Below are 19660 nucleotides of genomic sequence, written 5' to 3'. Positions count from 1 at the left end.
AAATCCTAGGTTCCATTCCAGACAAGTGCAGAGATAATCTAATACTGTTGGGGTTTACCTGGGAAAAAAGTCCAAAGTGTGACACAATATCTCTTCCTTTTTGTCTTATTCACGCACGTATGTCTCACATGATCTATGACTAGCATAGCATGCTTTGGAGACATGGCAGAATTTGGATGTCCAAAACTTTCCCTGGAGGGATTTTTATTCCTAACATCATGTTGCAAACTCACTGTTAGTGACTGAGTATTGTGAGTGGCTTTGTAAAGTACTGAAAGGTATCTGAGATAGACCTCAGTCTTTATGTTCCTATTATGTTTCTAACAATTACAAAGTAGAAAGTAGAAACTGTTTTTCCATTTACAGAATCCTTTACTTAGAAACGCTATGGGTAGTTTTATTGTATATAAATCTGTTTCAGAATTTTAATATAAGTGAATTATGTTTCCTCATGCTCCAAGTGAAGCCAAGTTTCAACTGTGGAGATCAAAAGCCATTAAGTACTCTTGTATGTGTATTTTTATGTGTCTGAATAAGCAAAGCTGCTGATAATGAAATTTGCTGAAGCCCTGTGCAGTGAAATTCGATTCTAAGCGGCCCAGCATGAACACTGCTGTTTTTCAGCTAAGGTGACATCCGCTGCATTTCTGCTGTGACCTGCGCCAGCCAGTATTTTGGTGAAGCTGTTAGCATGTGTGAGGGAGCACCAGGCTGATTGGGTAGACCATAAACCCATCAGGGCAAAAGTGAGGTCCGCAGATGCTGAAAACCAGAGTCGAGATCAGAGTGGTGCTGGAAAAAGCACAGCAGGTCAGGCAGCATCCGAGGAGTAGGAAAATCAACGTTTCAGGCAAAAACCCTTCATCGGGAATAGAGGCAGGAAGCCTCCAGGGTGGAAAAATAAATGGGGGGGGGGGGAGTGAGATGGCGCTGGGGAGAAGGTAGCAAAGAGTACAATAGGTGAATGGGGGTGCGTGTCCACATTGAAACCCTGGGGCTGAAGTGGGGTTGAAGTAAACCCATGAGCATACATCACTAATTTTACATGAACAGTGCCATTTTTCTCAGAGTTTAAGCTTCCTGCAACACCCTCTCCTACATTTGTTAAGCAGTACAAAAACTCCATTCACTGCAACACCAATATTATTTAAAAAGATCATCATCTCTTTTCAAGTAAGTCGTTGATTCCCACCAGGTCTCACAGTGTCTTTAGGGGTATTTTGTGTTTTCCAGATTTCTTTTAAAGTTGTTGAAATTTTTGGGGAGGGTGATGTAGAAAAAGCCAAAGGGCTTGTCCTGGGCTTCAAAGGCTGTCCACAAAATGACTAATTCCTCATAGATGGTGCAGCGTGATGCAAAAAGGCAGAATAAGGATAGGTGACACAAAGCAGAGCAAGTTGCTGGGAGGAAGAGGAGAAAGTGGTAGATCCAGTTAAGAAGTACTCTCAGTAAGAGGCCATTCAAGGTGTTTGAAGGGGCTGCCTTCACCTTCACACAGCGTATCAAATATCTTCTTTTCAGGAAAGATATTCTGCCTGAAATCTGCCACTTGCTGGTGAGGATGACATAGCATGAATCTGGGAGGGTTTTGCTGTCCCAAGTTGGAGCAGGCAATATTTGCCATAGCAGCAAATTTGTTATCCAATGTTGTCGAAGGTAATGCTATGAAGCTTTGTATTCCCAAAGAATGGAATATATTTAATTCTCTGTTGTTTTGTCTGAGTGAGCATCTAATTCAGCATTATGCTTGTACGTGTCAACCAGACTGCCCCTGCGTGATCAGCCACTGTGCCTGTACATGTCAACCAGACTGCCCCGCATGACCAGCCACTGCGCCTGTACACGTCAACTAGACTGCCCCTGTGTGACCAGCCACTGCGCTGTACTTATCAACCAGACTGCCCCTGCGTGACCAGCCACTGTGCCGGTACACATCAACCAGACTGCCCCTGTGTGACCAGCCACTGCGCTGTACTTATCAACCAGACTGCCCCCGTGTGACCAGCCACTGCGCCGGTACACATCAACCAGACTGCCCCTGTGTGACCAGCCATTACGCCTGTACACGTCAACCAGACTGCCCCTGCGTGACCAGCCACTGCGCTGTACTTCTCAACCAGGCTGCCCTTGCGTGACCAGCCACTGCGCCTGTACACATCAACCAGACTGCCCCTGTGTGACCAGCCACTGCGCCTGTACACATCAACCAGACTGCCCCTGTGTGACCAGCCACTGCGCCTGTACACATCAACCAGACTGCCCCTGTGTGACCAGCCACTGCGCCTGTACACGTCAACCAGACTGCCCCTGCGTGACCAGCCACTGCGCCTGTACACGACAACCAGACTGCCCCTGTGCGACCAGGCAGTGCACCTGTACATGTCAACCAGACTGTCCCTGCGTGACCAAGCACTGCGCCTGTATACATCAACCACACTGTCCCTGCTTTAAAAGCAAGTTCGCCTGTACACATTAACCACACTGTCCATTGGTAGAGGATGCCATTGCCTGCATGCAAATCAGTTTGAGGTATTATATGTCAATATAATGAAAACCCAAAAGGAATTCTACTCCCAAATGTCTAGCTGATGTGCAACCATACGAAGTGGACTATCAGGAAATGCCTGGTATCCTGGCAGCAGTTATATATCTCCATTCTGCAGCAGTTCATTGTAGCACCTTGTTTTTGGGCTTCTACAACAAACCAGACCTTGCCTAATTGTGTGACAAGGGTTTTGTTTCATGACTCCAGTGTGTAACCACACATATATGGGAGACAAGCAAATAATTAAACTTATGTGGCCAAATGAACTGTTCTAAAACAGGACTTTATCATTTGATTCCAGCCTCAGGCGACTGTCTGTGTAGAGTTTGTGTACTTGAGTTTCCTTCAAATGCTGCAGTTTCCTCCCACAGTCCAAAGATGTACAAGTTAGGTGGGTTAGCCATGCTAAATTGCCCATCGTGTCCAGGGATGTGCAGGCTAGGTGGAATAACCATGGGAATTGCAGGGTTACAGGAGTAGGGTTGGGGAGAGGGTCTGGGTAAGATGCTCTTCAGAGGGTTAGTGTGGGCTCAGTCAGCTGAATGACTGATTCCACACTGTAGGGATTCTATGATTCTATAATACTATGATTTGGTGGACTGAGCGGATAGGTGGCAGATAAGGTTCCACGCAGACAAATGTAAGGCGATAGATCTAGTAGTAAGAAAATTGAAAGACAAGAAAACTATACAAGACAATTCTACATGGGGTACAGGAGTAGAAGACCGGGTGCATATGTGCACAGATCTTTGAAGTTGGCAATAAAGATGGAAAGAGCAGTTAATAAAGCATACAGTATTCTCAACTTTATTAACAAGGGCATCAAATACAAATGCAAAGGGGTGATGTTGAACCTGTATGAATCAGTTGTTAGACCTCACCTGGAGTATTGTGCAATTGTGCAGAAGCAATTTGCAAGAATGGTTTTAGGAAATGAGAAATTTCAGATATTACGATACATTGAATATGTTGGAAATGTTCTCACTGGACAGAAGAAGGCTGAGAGGAAGGTTTGATAGAGGTTTTCAAAATCAGGACCAGGCTGGATACAAAAGCTAGGAAGAAGCTGTTCCCCTTGTAAAAGTAATAAGATGAGAGGGGATAGATCTACATAGATGTGCAAAAGGAGCAAGAGTGTTGGATTAGATTCCCTACAGTGTGGAAACAGGCCCTTCGGCCCAACCAGTCCACACCGACCCTCCAAAGAGTAACCCACCCAGACCTATTTCCCTCTGACTAATGCATCTAACACTATGGGCAATTTGGAATGGCCCATTCACCTGACCAGCACATCTTTGGACTGTGGGAGGAAACCAGAGCACCCAGAGGAAACCCACGCAGACACGGGGAGAATGTGCAAACTCCACGCAGACTGTTGCCTCAGGCTGGAATTGAATCTGGGATCCTGGTGCTGTGAGGCAGCAATGCTAACCACTGAGCTACCGTGCCGCCCCAAATGAATTGTCACAGTAAGACTGAACTGCCTGGAAATGTGCTGGAGGCAGGTTCAATTAAGGCATTTAAGAGGGCATTGGATGATTACTTGGATAGACATTGTGTGCAGGAATATAGGGAAAAGGCAGGAGTTTGACAATAGGTAGTGATGCTCATTTGAAGAGTCAGTACAAGCACAATGGGCCATATGGCCTCCTTCAGTGTCATAACTTTAGTTCTATGATATCAGCTGCTTCAGAGACAAGTCCACTGAAATCCTAAGTTCTTCTTGCTTGACTCTCCTCCACCTAACCACCAAAGCTCATGCAAGTATCCTGGATTTACAGGATGAATGAGCTACCAAAGATTTATGCTCATACACTATTCCTGTCTATGTTTATTCCTGTAACCTGCTCAGAACATAGTTGGAATGGTCTTTCCAATGGATATACCTATACCTCAGCAATTTTGAGAAGATTTGTATCTCAGGTTGATGATAAGTATGTAAGTTAGCTTGCTGAGCTTGAGGGTTTATTTTCAAATGTTTCGTCACCGTACTAGGTAAGAGTCAGTGAGAGTCTCCAGTGAAGCGCTGGTGGTATTTCTCACCTCTCTATTTATAGGTCTTGGTTTCTTAAAATGGGAGATGTCTTCTGGTTCTAGTTTTTCGAGGGAAGGTAGATAGGATCTAAATTGATGTGTTTATTGATGGAGTTCTGGTTAGAACTGTACCTATACCTGTGTAATAAGGGAAAAGACAGAACAAGCAGAAGCAAGGAAATTGAGATGATTTGATTCGATTTATTGTAGTCACGTATACCTAAGTACAGTGAAAAGCTTTGTTTTATGCACAGTACAGACAGATCATAGCAAACAAGGACATACAGATCACAGGGTGCTGAGACAGAGCGAGGCGTACAGGGTACACTGCACAGGTGGGGCACGAAGCAAGATCAACGTTATTTGAAGTTAGAGAGTCCATTCAGCATTCTGATAACAGCAAGGAAGAAGCTGTCGGTGCGTGTGTTCGAGCTTCTGCGTCTTCTACCTGATGGAAGAGGTTGGAAGATAGCATTACTTGTGGTGAAAGAGGTCTGTGATGTGTAAATGGCGTAGATGGATGGGAGGTTGGCTTCCGTGATGGACAGGGCTGTGTACATAATCTTCTGTCATGCGACAGTAAAAGACAGCAATGCAAATGCAACCAAGCCTATTAGTGAGTAATGTGACACTTAAGCGTAACCCATGCCTTTTAATTTATTTTTGCCACATCAAAATTGTGCCACGGATAATTTTGCCGTTACTTCAACACTGAAATTACCATAATTTCTGACCAAAGTCTTGCATCAGTGTGATGCAGGAAATTCTGGGTCATTAACCTGAGTGGCTGCAACATATTTTTTACTTCAAAAAAGTCAAAAAGTCATAGAGGTGTACAGCACGGAAACAAACCCTTCAGTCCAACTTGTCTATGCCGATCAGATATCCTAACCTAATCTAGTCCCAATTGCCAGCATGTGGATCATATCCCTCTTAAACCTTTCCTATTTATATACCCATCCAAATGCCTTTTACATGAACTCAAACAGCAAGGACAATAACTGTGTAGATGCACTCCTGTGTCAGTTTCTTTCTCTCTCCCCCTCACTGACCATGTGCTCGCTACCTTTTGTCTGACATGCTTTTAAAAGTGCTGTTGTTTTGATCTTTTTTCTCCAAAGTTCCAAAACAATGCAACAGTAATTGCCGCTTCTGAAATTTGAGGAACTCACCTCCAACACCTAAAATACTTCAAAAAAGGAGCAGCTCTTAAAGCCACAACTTTTTTCCCATCCACCATCTTAGATTACCCAGAATCCTTTGTCACAAGGGAACTTCCTTTGTATAACTCTGTTAGTAACTGGCCTCCTCTTGATGTACAAGTAAATTACAAAGTTTAACATATCAGCAATTTGAATAGTCAACCACACACTAGGTTGTATATTTGGGATAAATATTTTTCCTTTTTCTTCCAGGGATTCTATTCCTGTAACCTGCTCAAATGTCAGCATGTGATCATTAGTCTCTTGGAATTTTGACCTCACATTAGGATTATAAATTGCTAATATGTTCAGTAATTTATTACAATTGACTTACACCCTTGTGCAATCAACTTATTTCACTTTTTTTTTGTAAGTGGTGACAAGAATTGAAATGAATTACCTGTCTTTAATTATGCAGCTACCTTAATCTTCCTTCCTTACCTGTATGTCACCAATCCCTCCCTGATTATTCTCAATTAATTTATAAATATTTCAAGTCTACTTGGGATTTTAATGCACCATAGTATACTGCAATTACCTTTTCCTACAGGTTAAACAATCTTGATTTCAATGTAATTATTTCAGATGATTATTAATAAAGTTTAAGATTAGGAGTGAATGTTGGCCTAAATGTATATAAAATATGTATTCCTTAACTATATTAAAACCAATAATCTGTCATTTTAAAATCCATGAAATGATAAAAACAAATTACTGCTATATCATCAATTCTGAATTAAAGCTAGTGGGTTAGGATCAATGGGCCAAATGGCCTTCTTTTGTATTGTAAGGTTGAATTATTCTATGGTACAACTTTTCCCATTAGCACCACACACAAAGACAATTCAGAAGGCTATTCTTCATTGGGTTGAAACATTGCAATTCTTATTCTCTGACAATTGATGATCTGAAGATGTTTGATTTGATTTATTGTTGTCAGATATACCTAAGTACAGTGAAAAGTTTTGTATTGTGAGCAGTACAGGCAGACTATAATACACAAGGTCATACAGATCATTGAGAGTTTAGACAAAGTAGGGGATACAAAGTTACAGCAACACAGGAGGTACACAATTGCGAGATCAACATTAGGTTTGAAATTACAGAGGTCCATTCAACAGTCTAATAACGGCATGGGAGAAGCTGTTGTTGAATCTGTTGGCACATGTTCAAACTTCTATATCTTCTGCCTGACAGAAGTGGTTGGAAGAGAATATTACCGGATGATATTGGCAGCCTTTCTGCTGCAATGAAAAGTGGGGATGGAGTCAATGGATGAGAGGTTCACTTTCGTGATGATCTGGGATGTGTTCACAACTTTCTGTAGTTTCGTCTGGTCTTAGCCAGAGCAGTTGCTGTACCAATCAGTGAAGCAGCCAGAAAGAATGCTTTCTGTGGTCCATCTGTAAAAGTTGGTGAGGGTCCTTATGGACATGTTGAATTTCCTAAGCTTCCTGAGAAAGAAGAGGCATTGTTGTCTTCTTGATCATCGCATCTACTTGGGAGGACCAGGGCAGAGGTCCTCATTTCACTGATCCACCTGCAAAGCAAAGGAGAAAGAAATAAAATATTAGATTGTGATCTACATAAGACAGGAGAATACTCTACCTTACTGTGTTATCTAATGTAGGGGTGCAAATAAACAGTTCACATGTTAAAAACCTTTCATGAATTATTGTCAAGTCAGCTATTCATGGCAAGCACATCAACAAGGGCAAATACAGTCTCATATCCAAAAACCATGTTGGCTTGCTGTTCGTAATTATAATCTAATGCTGTTTGCTGCAAAGTGGATTATTCAACATTGAGTGAAGATAAGATTGGGCACACACCATGCTGGTGCCAACAGTTAAAACAAAACTGCCTTGGTTCACACATAAAGAAGTCCACTTGAGATAAAGTATTGATAAAGGAAAACTGGCATCAAGCAGAAGCCAGTTTTAGAATAATGCAGTCTCGATTTTGCTTCAAAAATGTTTCAACTCAATCTCAAAGTAGCAGCTTTACAGCAGCAGTGTGCAAGGTATAGTTCTTACACTAATCGCATCATAGTCCTCTCCAGTGAAATTGCCACTTTAGCATCCATCAGAGCTCAATTATGGCCTACATCTTCTGTGGAATCACATTTAGATGACCGAGAAAAACCTTCCGTGTTTGTCTTAATACATTCAGCATGTTATAGAACCTGACACACATGCATTCATTGTAATGAAAATAATACTGAATTCTTCTAGACAGCATTCGTTTTTTTTTTAAGATACTGACAACTCAGATAGTGACGATTCTTGAACTTTCACTGTTCTGACAAGAATGAAAAGATTGGAACACTGTCAAATTATCAGCATGGTTTACATTTTTCTTTAAAAGAGTAACATGGTGGCTCAGTGGTTAGCACTGCTGCCTCACACTACCAGGTCCCAGGTTCAATTCTACCCTCTTGTGACTGTCTGTGTGGAGTTTGCACATTTTTCCCTGTGTCTCTGTGGATTTCCTCCAGGTGCTCCAGTTTCTTCCCACAGCCAAAAGATGTGCAGGTTAGGTGAATTGGTAGTGTTAAATTTCCCAGTAGTGTCCAGGGATGTGCAGGTTAGATGGATTAGCTATGTGAAATACAGGGTTACAGGGATTGGGTCTGGTGGGATGCTCTTCGTAACGGTGTAGACTCAAATGGGCTGAATGGCCTGTTTCCACACTATAGGGATTCTATGAGTTAAGGTTGATTGTACATCTATACAATAGTCAGAATATAAAAATTTGACAAAAATGTTTCACAGTCTCTCAAGCAATGATGAAATTACATAATTGTTTTGTAGTGCATAACTTATTATTTATGCAGGGTCTGCAGGTATGAATTTTATCATTTCATTGAAAAAAACTTACTGCCTCGCCTTACTGTAAAATACTTCATTTGTAATGAATTGTAAATAGTTGTAGACATATGCAGCTACATAAAGGACAGAGTCATCATCAAATGATTGTTAAAATCTGCTGAAGTAGTTATGTTTGGAGTTGGTGATGGTTGGGATCTGTGTGAAAGAACGACACCATGAAGAATCCAAGGTGCAATGGAAGGAGCAAGACACAAGTTCTTCTTCCCCTCCCTGTGACATACTTCTTGCTGTACTGAGGAGAGAAATCAAGGCGCCTGGGCCCAACTCTCTTGCTGATGTCATTCCACAGCCAGGATGTGCAAGCATGTGGTCTAGGGAAATACTGTCTGCACAGAATCAGAAACTACTGCTCTCAAAACCTCTGTCCAACCCCAGGGCTCAAATCAGAATGTCACCAAGTTGGGAAAATCAGTCCCATATTATGGCTCCTCAAATGTCCAAGGCAACATGCCAGGAACAACCCAATGGAAAAGATGATACAACAAATTTCACAATTGAAGAAACAACGAAACTATTCAATATAATCCAGTTACAAGGTTGAAGTAAGCTCAAAGCTTTGGCTGTTCCATTTTCTATAATTTTGTATTATTTTGAATTGGATGGCTAGAGGAAATATAATACTCCTCAGAGTAACACTGGGCCAGAAGTTACTGTAGCATAGCAGGTGCCATGAGTTAGATTTGCTCCTGCTCCTTCCTGCAAGTAAAATCAGCACATCTGGGGCCTGATGGGACAGACTCTCTCCTTATCCAATAACATGTAAGGATTTAACAAATAAACCACAAGAGAGGTCAGTAGCCATGTAGGTTTCATTTCAGGTGAATGGTAAAATAAAAACCAGAGGTGTCATGAGGAAAAACATCAAGTGGTGAGGTTCTGTGATACACTCCTAAGTGTGTGGAACGGTCAAATTCAATTATGGTTTCAGATAATTATCTGAAAAGGAAAGGTGTGCAGGACTATGGGGTATAAGGTAAGTTGGTCTATCTAAATAACTGTCCTAGAATCCCCACAATGCAGAAACAGGCCATTTGGTCCAATGAGTCTGCACCAACCCTCTGAAATATATCCCACCTAGACCGTAACCTAGCTAATTATTTTATATAGTTATAGACAAAGGTTCAGACGTGAGGGGCTGAATGGTCTCGTTCAGTGCAGAAGCTGTCATGTTATACAATAAAAAGACTAAAAGGGAAAAAGTTATATATAGCGACTTGTTTTTTTGATGCCTCGCCAAGCATATGGTATGGAGTCTATTCTTGCTTTCAGTCCATGCAACCTGTATTTCCAGATTATGAATAAAGTGGCCAAGGACCAATTCTCTCAAAACTTCCCATTACGGGGCCTGAGGGAAAACATGAGCAGTCAGTGAAGCATTTCCTTCTGCTTAGCGCATGTTTGAAACAAAACAAAATTCGCACAATTTTGTCTGTGCTTCAAAAGCATTTGGAACTTATTTTTAATGTGGTTATTTACAATCACCTTTCATCAGTGGTTTCGCACGATGCGCCAGGCCAGATTCTTTAGTGAAAGTAGCTTTTTACGAACACATTTGAAAGTAACTGGGGATCAAGTAGTCACTTCTGCACTGAGTCTATTGCAACAGAAGACAAGAATGTCACTAAGGAAAGTTGGAAGATTCTCAAGATGAACACTGGACTCGAAACATAAACTCTGCAGCTCTCTCTACAGACTTGCTAGATCTGTTGAGCTTCCCCAGTGCTTTGACTTTTTTTTTCAGATTTTCAGCATCTGTAGCATTTTGCTTTCAAAGGAAAACTTGTATTTACAAACCATTTCAATGAGAATAGACATCTCAAAATCCTTTATAGTCAATGAAGGACTTCTTAAAGTATGATCATTAGTGCAATGTAGAAAATGCATGATCATTTCTATAGTTTGTATATAAATTAATGTGGATAGCAACTGAATCTGTAAGATTCAATACATTGGTTATTTTATTCACTCAGAAGATGTAGGCAGTTGACAGGGAGAGGTTATGGATAGTAAACAATAGGTTTTCTTGCCTACATGTAACCTGATGCCATGATTCATTGGGTCCAGAGACAATGTTGAACACTCCAAGGCAACTCCCTCCTGACAGTGTAGCATAGTACCACTCACCTCTACTCATTCTCCCAGTGGGACTGGGACATTGTAAAATACGATTCTTTGAGATGACAACATAGCTAATCTATGGGACATCTCTCCTTATTTTGGTCATGATGTGGAGATGCCAGCGTTGAACTGGGGTAGACAAAGTTAAAAAATAAATCACAACAGTAAATTATAGTCCAACACTTATTTGAAAGTACAAACTTTTGGAGCACTGCTCCCTCATCAAGGAGTTGGTGTTGTGTGATTTTTTTAAAATCCTTATTTAGGCACAGGCCACCTGCTGTTAAGAACCATAGAATCATCATAGAATGCCTAGTGTGGAAGGAGGCCATTCAGTCCTTCGAGGCCATCTCAATCTTCCAAAGAGTACCACACCCAGACTCACCCTATCCCTGTGGCTGAGCATTTCCCACAGCTAACCCACCTAGCCTGCACATCCCTGGACACTATGGGTAATTTAGCATGGCCAATCCACTTAACCTGCACATCTTTGACTGTGGAAGGAAACCAGTGCACCCAGAGGAAACCCATGCAGAAACGGGAAAGAATATGCAAACTCCATACAGACAGTTGCCCGAGGGTTGAATCGAATCCTGGTCCCTAATGCGGTGAGGCAGCAGTGGTAACCACTGAGCCACTGTGCTACATGCACAGAGAGCCTCCATGGTAGTGAAGAAGTTGCAAAATTGATACCATATGTTTGCCATTATTATTTCTAGTCAATGTTGAGCGGTCCATCTGTTTTCGCTCCTTTCTTTCGGCTTTGTAATAGATATACCTGAGTACTTGTGATGCGTTCCAGACAGAAGGCAAGAGTCAGTGACAATGTTTGTGATATATATGTAGGCCAGACCATATAATGATGGCAGATTCCCTTCCCTAAAGGGCTTTAATGTACCAGATGAGTTTTTTTTTAAAAAATCAAATTTGGGCGGCACGGTGGCACAGTGGTTAGCACTGCTGCCTCACAGCACCAGAGACCTGGGTTCAATTCCTGCCTCAGGCGACTGTGTGGAGTTTGCACATTCTCCCAGTGTCTGCGTGGGTTTCCTCTGGGTGCTCCAGTTTCCTCCCACAGTCCAAAAATGTGCAGGTTAGGTGAATTGGCCACGCTAAATTGCCCGTAGTGTTAGGTGAGGGGGTAAATGTAGGGAATGGGTCTGGGTGGGTTGTGCTTCGTCGGGTCGGTGTGGACTTGTTGGGCCGAAGGGCCTGTTTCCACACTGTCAGTAATCTAATCTAATCTAAAACAATTGACTATAGTTTCATGGTGACCATCAAACTAGCTTTAATTTCAGATATTTTCAATTAATTGAATTCAAAGTTCTGCTATGGTGAGATTCCACCCTATGCCCTTCGCAACAGTGGTTTTGATCTGTACAATGGATGCACCGCTACTCCACTGCTTCCTGCCACTGTTCTCTAGCTGGTATAGGTCACAGCAGGAGAAAGTGAGGACTGCAGATGCTGAAGATCAGAGCTGAAAATGTGTTGCTGGACAAGCGCAGCAGGTCAAGCAGCATCCAAGGAACAGGAGAATCGATGTTTCGGGCATAAGCCCTTCTTCAGGGCTTATAGGTCACAGCAAGCAATGACAGCAACTTTGCTTCACCAAAGTCTCAGTATGAAATGCAGCGCTCTCCCTACAATGAGCCTGGCATCTTGGGGGCATTTAAACAAGGGCGAAGAGGCAGGTTCATAAACCTTCCAGTCTCTGCCCTGATAAATTCCAGGGCGAGAAGGCCACAAAGTGATGTGATTAAGTGGGTAATTAATACTAAGTAATCTTGTCTCATTAATGCTTCTGTACAACCAGCAGAGACACTTGCTTTGCACCAAGACTGGAAAGTAAACCCTTTTGGCATCACCACTTCTAGGTGCACTCCCTCTTCAAACTCACTCATTAGCTGGTCAAGGGATGTGGCAGCAGGAGAGGAAGGAACTGCAAGGAGCCACTCTCTGTCCTGGCTGCTGTCCACTGCACACCTCTCTTCCCACCTATGTCAGCAGCCATGAGCAACCCCAGGCTTTGGAGAGATGTAGTACCAGCAGCAGCCACAGTCTTCCAGGTGCCATAGCTGAGCAATAAGGAGTTGCAAACCTCCAAGTGGATGAAGGTTCTCCATTCCACAGGTCTTTGATCCTGGGTTCAACCAGCTGCTACACAGATAAGAATATCTAACTGGAATTTAATTTAGTGGACCTTCTGAGAAAGATGGGATTCAGAGCTCCTCCGCATCTGGCCCATGTATACTGGCATCAGGCAGCAAAAATGACGACATTTGGGGAAGCCCAAAACAAAACTGAACACAGGCAGAGCCTGACCTTTTTGTTTTATCCATTCACAGACTGTGTGGGTGTCACTGGCTGTGTCAGCATACATGGCTCATCCCCAGTTCCTTTGCGACAGAACTATAAAATTTTACAGTATCAGAGGTCTTTGACCCATTGTGTCTGGACCAGCTCCTGAAAGAGGTACCCAGCTAGTCCCATTCTCCAGTCCTATTTCCGTAGCACTCTACATTAATCATTTTCAAATATGCATCAAGCTGTCTTTTTAAACCTCCAATGGACTCCACCTCTCTCCCTGACAGCACATTCCAAATTCTAAACAACTCTGAGTAAAGAGGCTTCCCCTCATCTCATTCCATGACAACCTTGAAATGATGACCCACAGTTATTTTTCCATTCATGGATATGTCAAGAACTTTTTTTTTACCCTATCAAAATTGTTCAAAATTTCAATTTTGCACACCGCAACAGGGCCATCTCAATCTTCTCTTTTCCAGAGAGAATAAGCCCAATTTCTCTGATCTTCCCTTGTATCTAAAATCCCTAATTCTTGGTGTTCCAGTAAATCTCTTTTGCACTCTCTCTAGGACTTTAACATTCTCCCTTAAGGTAGGTGCCCAGAACTGAACACAATATTCCAAATGTGGTCTGACAAATAATTTGTAGAGCTGTGGTATCAATTCCTTGCCTTTATACTCTATGCCTCTATTTATAAACTCAAGGATCCTTATAACCCTTCTTAACAACTGTTTCAGCTTGATAGTGGTGTCTTCTTGAACAGCTGCAATTCAACACTATTGTTTAAAACATATTTATTCATAGAATGTGCACATCACTGGGCTATGCAGCATTTATTGCCCATTCTGGCTACCCTTGAACAGAGTGGGTTGCCAGGTCATTTCACAACGCAAGCAAGAGTCAACCACATTGCTGTGAAGTTGGAGATAAACATACCAGACATGGTAAGGATGACAGATTTCTTTCCCTAAAGAGCTTTGGATATTTCAAGATGAGAGTTGAGCAAGAGAAAAACAGGTAGAGAAAGTACATTGATTTATAGTCGGTCAATCAAGATATTTATTTATAAAATGAATTATGGGCAGCACGGTGGCACAGTGGTTAGAACTGGCACAGCGCCAGAGACCCGGTTCATTTCCCGCCTCAGGCGACTGACTATGTGGAGTTTGCACATTCTCCCAGTGTTTGCGTGGGTTTCCTCCGGGTGCTCCGGTTTCCTCCCACAGTCCAAAAAGAATGTGCAGGTTAGGTGAATTGGCCATGCTAAATTGCCCGTAGTGTTAGGTGAAGGGGTGAAATGTAAGGGAATGGGTCTGGGTTGGTTGCGCTTCGGCCTGTTTCCACACTAAGTAATCTAATCTAAAGTCAACAATAATCCAGGTTTAATCTTCTTGCTTTTGATAAATACTCCCTGTTAAACAACAAATCTCAAGTAGCATCAGAGGTACTGGCTTGAAAAAGTTAATGAGACTGCCAACATGTCAAAAAATTATATTGTTGATATCGAAAAAGCATTTTGACTAACACATTTTTTTGGAGATTCACCTCCAGCTCACCATCTAACTAATTCATTACCTCATTTCTGTTCATGTCTGTGATTTAAGGTGAAGGATTTAAATACATTTCAGGTTAGTATTTACTTTGAAGGCGAGACTCTTAAAATTCATTACAAAAATGATCAGAGTAGGGCATAGGTATGACTCTCTACAGAACATCTGATTCTAGATAAATGAATATTTTCGTTTGAAAGATTCCATCACACATCTCATGGCAGTTCCCAAAATGCAAACACACGACAGTACTGCCTCTATTGTCCTGATAATCTCTACTACAGATGACCCAGTCACTATCATGTGACTGTCTATGGCAGTTTTCTGTGAACAAGCAGGCTAAGGCATTTGGCCCGTCAATATCACGTTACGTCAGTGACTACAAAAAAGAAAGAAGGGAGTTTATGTACCTTCCACGATCACTGTACATCTCAAAATGCTTTAAAGCCAGTGAAGTAATTTTCACTGTTGCAATATAGGAAACATAGCAGAAAACTTGCACACAGAAAGCTCCCACAAAGTAATAACAATCGGAGACAATCTGTTTCCCTGTCATCCTTCTTTGCAATACTATCATGTGACCTTTCCTGTTCACCCAAGGAGGCACCTGAAAGGCAGCACCTTCCACAGAGTGTCAGTCCGGACCTTTGTACTCAAATCCTGGAATGGGACTTGAACCCATATTTGACTCCAAAATGAGCCACAGTTGAAAGACTTTTGCGAGACACTGTGGTTACGAAAGGCATTTTATGAATACACATCTTTCTTTCTTTTTTTTTTTGCGACTTGACATCTTGCCCAAGGAAACGAGAAGAATGATTGAAGTGGAGAGTAGAAAAATTACTTTCACAAAGTGGATTGAGGCACATGGCAGGGAGATTAAATCCTGCAGTTGATCAACTAACCTGTAAGTATTCAGTATTGGCAGTGTGATTGAACTGTCAAAAGTGTTCCTTTCCCACATGGACTGCTTTCACTTGAAATTCAGATGATTTCACCCAATTGTTTTTGTTTTTATTAAATACAAGTTTTGTGAAAGGTATTGTATACACAAAGATCAAATGAGTCACTTTCCTGTTGGTTAGTGTTACAATGGTTTTTCAATTAGCAGGCTGCATAACTTATGCATCAGTGCGAAAAAGTTTCAAAAGTAAATATTATGCATTACTTAACTAACAAGCCATTTTCCCACTCCAAACAATCCTCTTCACATCCCTCTAGCCTTTAAATAACAACATGTAGATATTTCTCAAACAAAGGTAGACAGTTGTGATTGGTTCCCTACTAACCCTAAAAAATTAGGTCAACGAGGCTTAAATCCTAAAATATAATTAACAAAAACATTCAACTTTTCTTTTCCCAAAACGTGGAGTTTAGCGAATCGCAGAATCCCTACAGTGCAGAAGCAGGCCGTTCGGTCCATTGACTCCACACCATCCCTCTGAAGGGCATCCTATCCAGATTCACTTGCCCACCCTATCTCTGTAACCCCAAAATTTCCCAAAGTCAATCCATCCAACCTACACATCCCTGGACACTTTGGGAAATTTAGCATGGTCAATCTACCTAATCTACACATCTTTGGACTGTGGGAGGAAACCAGGGCCCCTGGAGAAAACTCACCGACACAGGGAGAATGCGCAAACTCTACGCAGACAGTCGCCCAAGGGTGGTATCTAACCTGGGTCCCTAATGCCATGAAGCAATACTAACCACTGCGTCACTGTGCTGCCCTCAGAATAGACAATTGCCCCAAGTTGCGAATCCTTCTATAGATCCCAGGAGTTTAATTGTTTCAAGAGATTGGCAGAGTAATTGCTTTAATATGAATAAATTACACATCCGGTCTAGTTAAGTTGTGTTCATCAGCGTTGTGGTTTAGAACCAGTTGCTACCAGATTCTGTCACTGCTTAGCAAAGATGAGGACAAAATGCAAGATCATTTCTCTGCTTCTATTCCACAAATTGAATGCTTGGAACCATTGCTGAAAATGTGTTGCTGGAAAAGCGCAGCAGGTCAGGCAGCATCCAAGGAACAGGAGAATCGACGTTTCGGGCATAAGCCCTTCTTCAGGAAATCCTGCTAGGAACCATTGCCAGCTTACATGGGGATCAACATGGCACTTCCATAGAAGGACAGAGGTAAAATAGGCTTTGCTTTTTGCACAGGGAGGGAATGAAAAGGGGCAGTAATTGCATCAATTTCTGCCATCCTTGCATATGAAAGTGATTGGAGAAAACAGGGTAAGAGTGGATGTAAATTAATGAGTGTTTGAGAGAATACGAAATTGATTTTTCATTAGAGATTGCAGTGATGACATTTTGTAGACATCCTAATGCCATGTATTGTAGCCCACAATGCAGTAATAAGTGCTCTGGCCATTGTCATTTCCAATAATACCTCTTTCTCTACCCACATAGTAGTGTATAATTAGAGAATCTTGAAACTATACAACACATCACTGCCAAAAGCAACTTCCTAAGGAGTGTGTAATTTGTGCTGTCAATGTTGTGGTTAATTACACCTCAGTTTCGCTTTGGCATTTTATCACTGCACTGTGGAATTAAGGACATTTCTTGTGGCAGATGTAGTAACCCAGGCAGGATTTATTGTGATTTTAAAAGGAGTTCTATTTTAGTGTAACGTTTAAAAAAAAATTGTTTGTTCGGTCATCTAGATCTAGGTAGCCAACATTCACTGAAGTATGCAATAATGAGAATTTCCATATTGTGCATGATGTTCCCAAGGTTTCTGCACTCTGAACTTCTTGAAGTTTAATGAGCCTGCTCCCAGAACTGTACTATTAGTGCCCTGCAGACGGATGAATACAGGCCATTTTTTTTAGCCAGTACATGCCAGTTCATAATCAACATACAATCCTCAACATTAAACTACTCAGTTCCCCTTTTCCCTTCACCTGATCAAACGTGGTTGTGAACCCTGACTTAGTGGGCTAGTTTCCTCCGGACTTCATGTGCTCCACTGCAGTAACTTTGCTGGGGTTTCAGCAGAAATTGAACACACACACACACACACACACGCAATCTGGGCTCTGCCAAGGTTGCAATGATCTTGCAAGGAAAGCTAGAGTGAAATTTGCCACAGCAGCCTTTCCCTCAAAAAGTGAGTTCCACAGCCTGCCGACTCAGTGTGAAGAACTGTTCATTGCTGTCTCTACACTTTGTATCCCACAGCCCCTCATGATAAACTGCACAAATACTGCAAATAATCTGCTTGTGTCCTGTCCTTTAAACACTGACATAATATTATCTCAATTTTCATTGTTCTAATGAAAAAAAGCACATTGTGTCAAGCTCCTAAATACACACATTTTAAAAATCTTACACCCAACTGAAGTAAATTTCTAGTGTTTCAATCAATCAGCTATACTAGGACAGGTAGAAGTCAATAATGACTAAATTTAAAGCACATTTATTTTACTTCTGGAAATAAAAATGCAGCTGGAAAAATATCTTTATTTTTACAAACAGACAAGCTGATCTGAGGGCATCTTGGAATGTCAACAGATGGTATAAATCTATTCACCTAAAGCTACACAAAAGCACATAAGGTCCAACATTAATTGAATTTCTCTTATCACACTGTCAACACATTTTAACATTTTGTTGCACGCTTCTTACGAAGCATCCTCTTCCCGCAGGCCCCCACCACTTCAAAATAATAAAACAGTGCAAAGCTGCTGAGCTCCACTGATTAGTGAGCGAGAAGATTTGTCTGGTTGCCAAATCAGTTTTCTGCAAAAAAAAAAAAAAATTGAATGCTGCCTTGGGCAAAGAATTCTCTTTTATTTTTGCAGTGTCAGGACAAATGCATTCTCGTTTGCGCTGCCACGTTTGTATGAATAGGTCATAAAGGTGTCTCTCAAAAATTGTATCAGCACCATGTAACTTTATCGTGAACTCAAATAGTACATCCCAGGAGATTTACTAGTGGAAGAAAATGCCAAGAGGTCTCAGTGCTTTATTGCTATATGAATGGGACCAAATTGAATGACCAGGTTTGGTCATCATTTTTGGCCATTAGTTCATGTACATACTTTGCTCTGAGAGGGGGCAAGGAAGCACAAAAACATAGAATAGGGGACAAAGGGCATCTTGAGGAGATAAAGCAAATTAATTTAAGAAAATAAAGCTGGAGTGGGATGTTTATAATACAATTAAACCTTTTATAAGTTTAGTGAAATTGAAAGCACTATTGAGGGCTTCAGAATTTGCTTACGCAAGGAAGAGTCAAGTAGAACTATCTTTGAGCAAAGTGGTCTGTCCTGTAGCATAATCTGCTTCTGTGCATAGTGTACAGGTCTGTTAGGAAGGGTTACTATTCAACTGAATCTAGTAAATACCATCCATTGTGGTGATGTCACAAGGACTTGGGCAGAGACAGACATTTAGGCTAATGAGCTCCTAACATTATCTGTCATCATGCAGATCAAATTGATATAATCTGTAAGCAGTTGCAGCAATGCTATAAACTGTTTGCAGTTTATTGTTTACTCAAGATGGTTTGTTCAAGGCTCTCATAGACCAGAAAGATGGCTGTGCTAATCCATGCTAGATTACTTTGGACTTGAGGGAAATTACACATACAGCAAAGTCAGCTGTGAAAAATTACAAAATTTTGAACCAGATAATGAACCCTGTTATATATTTTCTTTGATAAAATTACAATGCATACATGTACACGACAGTCAGAAATGGAGAAAAGCACTGGTGAGCAATGGGTGAGGATGGTGGTAAATATTCAGAGACTATACAGACCATGGAAGCGTGGAGGATGAGAATGCAAATATCAATTCGTAGGCCAAAACAAAATGGCCTGAGGTCTGTTTCCGTGCTGTACATCTATGACTCTAGGACTATAAGTGCAGCTTGGCACAAACTGGTTGAATAGTCATATGGGACTGTGCACAAAGCGGGTTTTCTTTAAATTATATGTCAGTTGAGAAGAGTGGCCTAGGATAGTGGAGGATTACGGAAACCTGTTTGAGA

At 41.5% G+C, this 19660-nt stretch overlaps 1 protein-coding gene across 5 annotated transcripts in view; it reads right to left on the bottom strand.

Moving 5' to 3' along the window:
- Nucleotides 1-4760: 4760 nt before the first annotated feature.
- LOC122552666 (proton-coupled folate transporter) overlaps nt 4761-19660 on the bottom strand; it is a 97975-nt gene continuing 83075 nt past the window's right edge. For all 5 annotated transcript variants that reach the window (XR_015758366.1, XM_087991208.1, XM_087991207.1 and 2 more), the window contains one exon: nt 4761-7321. Coding sequence is in view for 4 of the 5 variants with exons in the window: in XM_087991207.1 (XP_087847333.1) it covers nt 7207-7321 (115 nt within the window). In the remaining variant the exon portion in view is untranslated. The remainder of the gene's footprint in view (nt 7322-19660) is intronic.

Source organism: Chiloscyllium plagiosum, unplaced genomic scaffold (assembly GCF_037043375.1).
Source record: "Chiloscyllium plagiosum isolate Xiang-an unplaced genomic scaffold, Cpla_swu_hap1 HiC_scaffold_10, whole genome shotgun sequence".
Lineage (NCBI taxonomy): Eukaryota > Metazoa > Chordata > Chondrichthyes > Orectolobiformes > Hemiscylliidae > Chiloscyllium > Chiloscyllium plagiosum.
This window is presented reverse-complemented; position numbering and strand designations above follow the sequence as displayed.